An 11,525-nucleotide genomic window follows, 5' to 3' on the forward strand; every position below is an offset into this window, starting at 1 on the left:
GCCACGTTGACCGTAACTTGATCATCCTCACTTGACTAGTTCCATCATTTGGCTTAAACTACCATATCATAAACATTTACAACCCATGTGATGTAAACCTCAGAGCTCAAGCCTGGGACAAACTTAGCCTCTGTTGGGCTTCCTCTCAACTACCATGTCTACTTATCGGGGATTTCAACGAGACTCTTGACCCAAATGAGAGAGGCAGCCAACGTATATGTACTAACGGCTCCAATAGTTTCAAATCTTTTTCGCAGGACCTCGGCCTCATGGAAATTCCCTTCGCAAATGACAAATATACTTGGTTCAGAGGAAACTCCAAAAGCAAATTGGACAGAACCTTCACCAGCCCAGAATGGATCGAACACTACCCATCTATCAAGGCATCGATTCTGAAAAGGTCTTTGTCGGATCACTGCCCACTGCTCATTCAGACCCATCAGAAGAATTGGGGCCCACGCCCTTTTCGATTCATAAACTGCTGGCTCACACACCCAGGCTGTCTCAAAACAATAAAAGCATCCTAGGCCCAATCGACCAACTTACCCCTCATGGAAAAATTGAAGGCAGTGAAACAAAATCTGAAAACTTGGAACATAGCTGAATTTGGCCTCATTGAAGAAAATATCTCTAAACTCGAATCAAAAATTCATGAACTGGATCAAAATGCAAATGACAGAGAACTGTCGGCCCAAGAGCTCCTGGACCGAAAACAAGCACAGCAGGAGTTATGGAGATGGCTAAAAAGAAAGGAAGCATATTGGGCTCAGTCGTCTCGGACCAAATGGTTGAAGGAAGGGGACAGGAACACAAGGTTTTTCCACACAATGGCTTCAATTTGAAGGCGGAAAAAAAGTATTGAACAACTCAATAGCAATGGACAAACATATGTCTTACCAGAGGACATAAAAAGAGAAGCAGTCACCTTCTACAAAGATATCTCCAGAGAGCCGTATACCCTTAGACCAACTTTCAATCTCCTGGATTTTCGGCATCTAAGCCCAGAGAATCGCAACTCCCTCGTTGACCCTTTCAGTATGGAGGAAATTAAAGAAGCAGTGGACTCGTGTGATGGGATGAAAAGTCCAGGTCCAGATGGTTTTAATTTCAGGTTTGTGAAGAGCTCATGGGAAATCATAAAAGACGATATTCGTGACATGGTGAATGGATTCTGGGCCACCTCTCGCCTACCTCGCGGAAGCAACAACACCTTCATCACTTTGATCCCTAAAACCGACTCTCCATCTGGTTTTAAGGACTACAGACCCATTAGTATGGTGGGATGTGCTTATAAAATAGTTTCAAAACTCCTGGCTAAAAGACTCCAACGAGTTATAGGATCTCTCGTTAGCCCACACCAATCATGTTTCATAAAAGGCAGGCAAATCCTCGACGGCCCCCTTATAGCTAACGAATTCATTGACTCTTGCAGGAGAAGCAAAACGGCAGCCACAATACTAAAACTAGATTTTCATAAAGCTTTCGACAGTGTGTCGTGGAGCTTCCTAGACTGGTCCTTGGAAAAATTGCACTTCCCCATGCGTTGGAGAAACTAGATCCAAACATGTATCATGACAGCCTCCGCCTCAATCCTCGTCAACGATTCTCCTACTGTCCCATTCAAATTACAACGAGGATTGAGACAAGGCGACCCTCTCTCTCCATTCTTATTCAATATTGTGGTAGAGTCTTTGAACCTAATTATCAAGAAAGCAGTGAATATAGAACTGTGGGAAGGGATCGAAACCAGTAGAGGGGGACCAAAAATTACACACTTACAATATGCTGATGACACTATGATTTTCTGCCCTCCAAACAGAGAATATTTGCTGAACATAAAGAAAGCCCTTATAGCATTCCAGCTAGCATTGGGTCTCCAGGTTAACTTTCACAAGAGCTCGATTATTGGAGTTAATGTAGATGATGCGTGGATTGAAACCACAGCAGCCTGCCTCATGTGTAAAGTAGACAAGCTGCCAATAACATATCTTGGCCTCCCTATGGGAGGCAACTCATCACGAATTGACCTATGGGATCCCATCATTGCTAGAATGGAAAAGAAAATGGCCTCATGGAAGGGGGAGCTCCTATCCATTGGCGGTAGAGCCACCCTCATCAAAGCTTCTCTGTCCATCCTCCCTCTCTATTACATGTCAATCTTCTCAGTACTAAAAGGAGTCACTACTACAAAAGTTGGAATAAGTAACGTTAAATAGAGTACGGTTAAGTGTGATAAGCGTTTCATAGGATATTAGAGTACGGTTTTCTCTAATAACAGTTCTATGGGAGAAAGAATATAGAACGGTTATGTCACTTAACCGTTTCATATTTTTTACCATAATAAAAAATAATTATATTTAATATATACATGTATAGTAGAATTATGAATAAAAAACATACAAAGCGGTGTTTTAAATTAATCAAACAATAAAATAAAAAACCTCCCCCAAACCAAAACCTCCCGCAAACCTAAACAACTCTATCTTCTGCAAAACCTTAACCATAATCGTTCAAAACCCCCAAATTCAATCTCCCGCAAAACCTAGACCATAATCGCGCGACCACCAGATCACCGCTGCTCCACCAGATCACTGCCGCACTACTGTATCACTGCTTCTTTGCAACCTCTGGTGAACATCGACTCTCCACACTCCGAATTTCGAGGTTGGTATTCTTCATTTTGTTCTACATGTTTACCCTTCAACTAATAATGTTCTTAATTATGAAATTTTAATGTCGAATTCTTGTTGATACTTGTGTGGAAGAGACTTTCATAATTGAAGGTTTAGGTCAAATCATAGAGGAGGGTATAATAATTAAATCGAATTACATTTAATGTAGTAGGATTATTGTCGAAAAAATCTGGTGAATTTAGTCCAATTAAACTGATTTTTTAGATAATATCATTTAAGTCTTATTAAATTGAAATTTGCAGTTAGAGAAAGAATGGGGATAATGAAAAATTGAACTCTTCAAGGATCTGGATTATCCTTGAATTTTCTGCTTTTAGTACTGATTTGTTGTCTATGGAGTTCTATATGTAGATTCAATGTGTAGTTGTTAGAATTAGTGCATGCTGCTTCACCCTTGCAGAAAATCGATAGCGTCATCAGGAGATTAAAGACTGGTGTATCTGTTTGGTGTATATTTACTTAATGTTGTGAGAATATAATATATGGTGTATGTTGTCCAAATGTTAGTCTTCGCTCGGCTGCTTGATTTACCCATGGATTTGTGGGACAAGTCAAGAGATTAAAGACTGGTGTATCTGTTTCGTGTTTATTTACTTAATGTTGCGAGAATAATCAAAAGTCCAATTAGAATGAAAACAAAATCATGAATTTCAATTTTTATTGAAGCTTTCTTGATCATGACTGAAGTTTGTAGTTTTATTTTCAGAAATTCTCATTAACATGCTATTTTCGAATGATTTTAAGCTGATCTACTCTTCATCCTGTATTAGGATGTCACTGCTACAAAAGGAAATGAATTTGAGGATTATTTCTTGTGACGTGAACTACTTATGGGAATATATGAGAAGGGATTCGAACGTCCTTCTCCAATCCAGGAGGAAAGTATACCAATTGCTTTAACAGGAAGTGATATTCTTGCAAGAGCTGAAAATGGAACTAGTAAAACATAGCTGCATTTTGCATCCCTGTGCTGGAAAAAATTGACCAAGACAACAATGTAACTCAAGGTGATGATCTGATATGTTAGTTATTCAAGCAATTTAAGCACCACTGCCTCAGCTGCACAATCTATTTATAATAGCTTGTCTAGTAGCTTAATAGGTGTCCTGGTTGTTCACTACAGCTGTTACACTTGTTCCTACTAGAGAGTTAGCCCTTCAAACATCACAAGTATGTAAAGAACTTGGCAAGCATTTAAAGGTCCAGGTCATGGTAACGACAGGAGGGACTAGATTGAAGGATGATATAATGCGTTTGTACCAACCAGTACATTTGCTAGTCGAAACACCAGGAAGAATACTAGATCTTGCAAAAGGGGTATATGTGTTCTGAAGGACTGCTCCATGCTTGTTATGGACGAGGTACATGCAGCTTGATCTGAATTCTTCCACTTCTTCTATTCTACAAGTTCTTCCCTTTTGTGTGAATTTTTATCTAGTTTGACAAGCTAGGAGATATCTGGTTCCTTGAAAGAAAAATAAGAAACCATTTATCTTTATAATCAGGTTTCTTAAATCAAGAAACCTTGTACGAGAAATAGCTGGTTTCTTAGGAGAAAAATAAAAGAAAAACCATTATCATTATATATAAGAATAAATGTTCAATCAACGTTCAAACCACTGCTAAATCAATATGTACGGAGTATTCTTTATCTTTTTTCGGAAAATAAAAAAAATTATAGGATCAGTTGTCATTAGTATTTATGGTTAGTTGGTTTCACTTCCACCCTTCCATGAAATATTTTTTTTGATATGTTAAACATATTCAATTAACCCACTCCCTTCATCCATCTTGTTCCTTCACCCATCTTTTTCTTCCTCTCCTTCATATGCTTCATCTTCTCCAATTTCTACTATATAATCAATAGATTTATTTATCTGATTTACAATGATGAGTTAACTTGTGAGAATGGAAACATGGATGGCGGTGAGTGGGTATGTATCTGATGCTCAATACCTATTTTATCTTCAGGCTGACAAACTTTTGTCCCCTGAATTCCAACCTTCTTTGGAGCAGTCGATTAGTTTTCTTCCTGAAAACAGGCAGATATTGATGTTTTCAGCTACTTCTCCTGTAACTGTCAAAGATTTCAAAGATATATATTTGCAAAAGCCTTACGTCATCAACCTTATGGATGAACTTACTCTCGAAGGTATTACCCAGTTTTATGCTTTAGTTGAAGAAAGACAGAAGCTCCATTGCCTGAGCACACTTTTCTCAAAGGTTTGCAGTCATCTTATGTGTTGTATGTTTTCGCCTTTTTTGCATGTATCTGATGGCTTTCTGACCTTGTTATGGGGTTGGTTTTCCAGCTGCAAATAAAGCAATCCATTATTTTTGCAATTCTGTGAATCGAGTGGAATTGTTAGCCAAGAAAATTACAGAGCTTGGTTATTCTTCCTTTTACATCCATGCGAAGATGATCCAGGACCATCGAAACAGAGTATTTCATGATTTCCGCAATGGTGCCTGCAGGAATTTTGTTTGCACAGGTAATAATATCATGTGATCCTTCTTTTATACGCAAGCTTGACATTTGGTGTACTTGTTGGATGACCTTGGGAGTTCCTCGTTTTGCATATCCTCTGCTCCACTGGCCATGTGTTAGTGGTTTTGATGAGATTCTATATTAATGATATACTGCTCTGTGTTATTTGTACGTCATGGTATTATTATTATTGTGGTGATTTTTGCTTGTAGGCTGTATCTGTAGGAGTGTAGGCCTTGGGTATTCTCTTTTATTTGGTTATAGGACTAGGGTGATGATTTATTATTTGCTTCTAATTATAGTGTTTAATTCTTGTAATCGTAGTTAGTATGCTAATATGAACCTTTAACAGAGATTTTAAAGGCCCCACTAAATATTTCTACATGGATTACTTAGAAGGAATTTCATAATCTACCTTTATGCACTAGAAAGACCATCAATTTCCAAGATATTCTTTCAAATAACTAGACTAAAAACTTGTACTGAGTGCTAAATGAGATTGTGCTTTTTGAACATGAAGAAATTAAATTGTTCAAATTTGCAGGGTATTCTGGGATCTCGAATGTGCTATGTTGGGATGTCATGGTGTGTTGAGCAGAACGGCCCGGTGTTCACCACAGCATTTAGCCCTTCCATACCGATTTTTGTTACTATAATGGATTTTGCCTGCAAAGTTCTATATAAGTATACTTGTAATGTATTGTCCTAAATAGAAGTGTCGCGCAGAAATGTTGAACTAAGCCAACATTCTGTATCTATCAAAACTAAAGAATTTTATTGTTGTTGTATGTGACAAATTAGCTTGCTTTTACAGACTCCTTTTCTTAATGTTTTCGTGTGGCTTATTTGACTGCAGGTTGCTGCAAATTATGTTGTAATGGTTGACAAATTTGGGTGCAGAAGCTCTGGTTATGCTGCTGCTACAGAATCCCCTACAGAAGCTCCAGCGGTGCTGCTGCAGAGGCTGCAGAGGCTCTTTGATTTTGTTTTTATTGACAATGGAATCGTTTTTTTTTTGTCGTACCTTGTATGGATCATTTTGTCGATGAATAATGTGATTTTTTTTATTGAATGAACAATAGTATTTTGCTATTGAATAAAAGTATTTTTGGAAAGATTGTTTGGATATCATTTTAATTTTATCTATTTAGATTTGGTTTATATACATGAGCTAGGATGGTAATATCATATTTTAGGGACATGTGTGCTGCTATTTTATAATAATAAAAAAAAGGGGGAGAATATAGAACGGTTGTGTAAGGAAACCGCTTTTTATCTTAATATTAAACACGAAGTATATAGTACGCCTATGTACGGAAGATGTTTTGTATTTCAATATTTAACAGGAAGAATAGAGGACGGTTATGTACGGAAGACGCGCTTTATTATAGAGTATAGGAGACGGTTAAGTACATTAACCGTTCTATATTCCTTCTTTATTTTCTGATTTTAGGAAGGGAATAGAGGACGCTTGCCTCTTATCACTGTACTTTATAACTAGGTATATAAAACGCTTCTTTTATACGTTTTATAAACTTTATAGTGCGCTGAGTTGGAGAACGCCTCTAAGGCGTCCTATAAAGTGTATTTCAACAGTACTCTATGCCCTTTTTTGTAGTAGTGAGTAATCGAAAAAATCAAGAAGCTGCAAAGGAATTTCTTTTGGAAAGGAAAAGTGGGATCGAAATTCATACCTCTGGTGGCTTGGGATACAATCCAACTCCCTATGAAATTTGGTGGAATCAATATGGGAAACATCCTGCATATAAACATGGGCCTCTTGTTCAAGTGGATAAGGCGGTACTTCACTGAGGAAAAAGCCCTATGGAGATCAATAATACCGCAAAAGTATGGGTACACCCCAACTCTGACAATTCATGACCTCTCGCCTCCTAGTCTAGGAGGTACTTGGCGCAATATCTGTAATACAATCCTCAGTCACGAGCCCTCAAAATCCCTGCTTACTAGCTGTGCTCGGAAAAGAATAGGTAATGGAGTGCAAACCTTTTTTTGGCATGACTTATGGGTTGGCTCATCCCCCCTGAAGAATGTATGCCCTCGCCTATTTCGCATCAGCACCACTCCAAACGCATATGTATCCTCCTGTGGTTTCTGGGACGGCAGACAATGGTGTTGGAGCCTCGATTGGAAACGAACACTCCGACCCCAAGACATACAGGAAAGGGAGGATCTATTCTTAATAATTAATCGTGCTGTTCTCTCATCAGAAGGAGTTGACCATCTCATATGGACCCCCAATAAACTGGGAATGTACTCATTCAAAAGCTACAGGCTGGAACTTGCAAAAAACTCGGCACCAAACAACCTCGATGCGATTCAAGGTTTATGGAGTGGACTCATCCCTTATCGAATTGAACTATGCTCCTGGTTTTCCCTCCTTGGCAGACTAAACACAAAATTGAGACTCGCAAACATGGGTATCATACCCGTATCCGAGGCTACGTGTATACTCTGCGTCACCTCGCATGAATGTGGCAATCACCTACTCCTACACTGCAGATTCTCATGGAGCCTTTGGCAATGATGGACTGATATTTGGAACCTGACTTGGGTTTTCCCCAGCACAATTCGCTAATCATACGAGCAATGGAAATTCCCTAATAGGGGAGCATTCTTCAAAAAGGTTTGGAAAGCAAGCTTCATAATCATCATGTGGTCGATCTGGAAGGAGCGGAACATGAGAATCTTTGAGCAAAAATTCAGTTCAATAGATGAAATTCACAACCTTATCCTACTGAGGATAAGGTGGTGGATTAAGGGATGGGGGGACCCCTTCCCATATAGCTCAACTGACATACTTCGCAATCCCTCATGCCTCCAATGGCAAGATAACATCAGCATGACGTGCCTCTCTCGAGCTAAGGTCTCATCTCCAAGAAGCTGGTCCCCTCCTCCCACAAACGTCCTCAAATGGAACGTTGATGCATCTGGTAAGGAAGACAAAAGGAAAGCTGCCATAGGGGGTGTCCTTAGAAACTCTAATGGAAACTTCCTCTGCCTTTTCTCCTCACCCATCCCAATCATGGATATAAACAATGCAGAAATACTGGCAATTCATCGTGCAATCAAACTCCCAAAAAGCTGTGACCGTATCTCCTACACAAAACTCATAATCGAATCGGACTCCGCAAATGCTGTAAAATGGTGTAACGAGATTAATGGTGGACCGTCGAATCTCAACTTCATTACCAACTATATTCGGGCCGCAATGAAAGATGGAGATGGTGTTGAAATCATTTACAAATCCAGGAAAACAAACTTTGTGGCTGATTCAATGGCTAAACAAGGTCTCAACAAGGCAGATGAGTTCGTAGCCTGGCTATAATCAAGAGCCAGTAGCAATTTTCTTTTTTGATTATGTAGGTTTGTAAGTCCTAAGACTGAATTGTATATATGTTGGGCTCCCACAATGGCTGGAGATCCGCCCACTCATGGTCTCCTCCATTTCTAATTTATAATACAAACCTCAATTATCAAAAAAAAGAAAATATAGATTGTTAACTAAAAAAAATCTTTTAATTGTATTATTTATATTCTGGATATGGGAAATTTTTACGAATTTTCAAAAGATTTTACTATTTTGTATAGTACTAAATATGAGTTTTTTTTTTAAATACATGTTGGACATAAAAATAAAAAATGTATTGTTTAATCACAAACATATTTTGTCAGTTTTGGTAGAAATATGTCATATAAATTTTTTTGTTACTTTTGTTATTTTTTAAGAATTATTTATTATATCATGGAAGCTATACTATAGTATTGGAACTTTATTAGCGAATAAGAGTACTCCGTACTAAAAAAATATAAACAAAGAATATATATTAAAAAAAAGTGAATCAAAATAATAGTGCTATGTTGTAGAAAAATTATCTCCTAAAAGTTACTACACCTAAATAGGTATAAAATTAAGTTATTCCCCCCACTTCCTAATATACGGCGTATATCTCTATAAATTCTTATTTACTCTTCTAACAAAAAAAATTTATTTAAAATGTTTAATTGCATTATACGACTAATAAGAATGTTAGCTAAGAGCCTAAGAGTATGTAACTAATTTAAGGGGCGAAATTTTTTTCTGAATACCCGTTATAAAGAAGGGTTTGGATAGGATAATATATTTAAGGATAAAGGATTTGTGCATATTTTTAACTTCACAATCTTTTCTTTTGTTTGAATAAATTTTGTTCAAATATAATCTAATTTTTTAAATTAAATTTAGTACTTTAATTATGGTTGAGGCTATGATTAGTGGTAGCCAAGAGAATTCAAAAAGAAAAGTGAGAATACTAATACTTTGAAAAATGCCGAATTACAACCCACGGGAAATTTGCTCACTCGAAAGAGTATTGGTGAATAAGAAGGTAGACCCCTTAAAAAAGTAAATAAAGTACATAGTACAATCTAGCTAATTTTAACCAATATGGAGTAAGAAACCTCTTGACTTTGCTAATGTACCTTCCTCAATCTTTAAAATACCGAATTACAACCCACGGAAAATTTTCTCACTCGAAAGAGTATTGGTGAACAAGAAGGTAGATCCCTTGAGAAAGTGAATACAGTGCATAACACAAACTAGCTAATTTTATCTAATATGGAGTAAGAGACATCTTGACTTTGCTAATGTTCCTCGATCTTTAAAATATCTTACAATCTAAATATTTTGCGCTAAATATTCTACTCTTGATTACCAAAGATTTTAAGTAATTAGTATTATCACATTAAAACCAAAAAATAAAGAGATGTAACATTTAAAATATACAAAATAAAGTACAAACACATAGGATACTTCATTTTGATCCATTTAGGATCATAACGTTAATGTTTTGATATAGTGTTAACCTATAAACTCAACTATTCTTTAAGACTTATTCCCTCCAACAGGAAAATGATTAAATTAGGAGAGATATGGAGGATATGAAATTTTATTCAATCCCACAACTAAATTTATGAATTACTCGATGGAACAATTTAATAATACATCTATTAATCATTTTCTGAATTACTAAAATCGTGGTAATCTATATAATATGAATAAGTGAATAATATGCTAAATTGCTAACTATGAAATAGCACTCTCTACGTTAATTTTATTTACGGTTAATGTGGGATTGTGGGACAAAGCTTTTACAAAATAAGAATGAACTAGAAATGTAACTAACAAAAAAGAATGAAAATGTACAATCTAGCTAATTTTAACCAATATGGAGTAAGAAACCTCTTGACTTTGCTAATGTACCTTCCTCAATCTTTAAAATACCGAATTACAACCCACGGGAAATTTTCTCACTCGAAAGAGTATTGGTGAATAAGAAGGTAGATCCCTTGAGAAAGTGAATACAGTGCATAACACAAACAAGCTAATTTTATCTAATATGGAGTAAGAAACATCTTGACTTTGCTAATGTTCCTCGATCTTTAAAATATCTTACAATCTAAATATTTTGCGCTAAATATTCTACTCTTGATTACCAAAAAATTTAAGTAATTAGTATTATCACAGTAAAACCAAAAAATAAAGAGATGTAACATTTAAAATATACGAAATAAAGTACAAACACATAGGATACTTCATTTTGATCCATTTAGGATCATAACGTTAATGTTTCGATATAGTGTTAACCTATAAATGCAACTATATATTCTTTAGGACTTATTCCCTCCAACGGGAAAATGATTAAATTAGGAGAGATATGGAGGATATGAAATTTTATTCAATCCCACAATTAAATTTATGAATTACTCGATGGAACAATTTAATAATACATCTATTAATCATTTTATGAATTACTAAAATCGTGGTAATCAATATTATATGAATAAGTAAATAATATGCTAAATTGCTAACTATGAAATAACACTCTCTACGTTAATTTTATTTACGGTTAATGTGGGATTATGGGACAAATCTTTTACAAAATAAGAATGAACTAGAAATGTAACTAACAAAAAATAATGAAAATAAAAAGTGTAACCAACAAAAATAACGAAAGGAATACAACAATTCTCATTTTATTCGACTTATTTGATTTTGTATAAATTATGTATTTGGATTTGTAAACTGTTGCACGGGTACAAGTGCAAATGTGCTACAAACATGCTTAAGATTAGATCTAAATGCTCGTGATGCATGCCTCAAATTTCAAATAGCGTGTTTGCCAACTATTTTAAAATAGTAAAAAGTAACGTCAATGTAATTATTTAAGTTAGGCACCAAGGTATTTAATTTTGGCGGCATTTGTTATGAAAATAATGTCTATCAATTAGAAACATGCTTGATACTCAATGACTTATTCTTATAGATTTGCTATATATTTTCAATA

At 36.0% G+C, this 11,525-nt stretch overlaps 2 protein-coding genes across 2 annotated transcripts; both read left to right on the top strand.

Annotated features, from left to right (window-relative positions):
* Positions 1 to 551: 551 nt before the first annotated feature.
* LOC110776682 (ATP-dependent RNA helicase DBP2-like) lies at positions 552 to 6,177 on the top strand. The gene is given in 12 exon segments (XM_056832264.1): positions 552 to 814; positions 875 to 1,111; positions 1,820 to 2,165; positions 3,058 to 3,135; positions 3,464 to 3,640; positions 3,643 to 3,700; positions 3,817 to 4,005; positions 4,008 to 4,054; positions 4,665 to 4,916; positions 5,006 to 5,024; positions 5,027 to 5,185; positions 6,038 to 6,177. Coding segments are annotated over 12 exon segments (1,854 nt in total). The 3' UTR covers positions 6,067 to 6,177.
* Positions 6,178 to 7,879: 1,702 nt separating this feature from the next.
* On the top strand, positions 7,880 to 8,527 carry LOC130463206 (uncharacterized). Its single transcript, XM_056832265.1, has one exon. The coding sequence runs from the start codon at positions 7,880 to 7,882 to the stop codon at positions 8,525 to 8,527; it is 648 nt and encodes a 215-aa protein (XP_056688243.1).
* The last annotated feature ends 2,998 nt before the right edge of the window (positions 8,528 to 11,525 follow it).

The sequence above is a fragment of the Spinacia oleracea genome, chromosome 6 (assembly GCF_020520425.1).
Source record: "Spinacia oleracea cultivar Varoflay chromosome 6, BTI_SOV_V1, whole genome shotgun sequence".
In the NCBI taxonomy this organism is placed as follows: domain Eukaryota; kingdom Viridiplantae; phylum Streptophyta; class Magnoliopsida; order Caryophyllales; family Amaranthaceae; genus Spinacia; species Spinacia oleracea.

Coding starts and splice junctions, on each gene's coding strand:
- LOC130463206 (XM_056832265.1), top strand. CDS start 7,880: ATGAGAATCTTTGAGCAAAAATTCAGTTCAATAGATGAAATTCACAAC.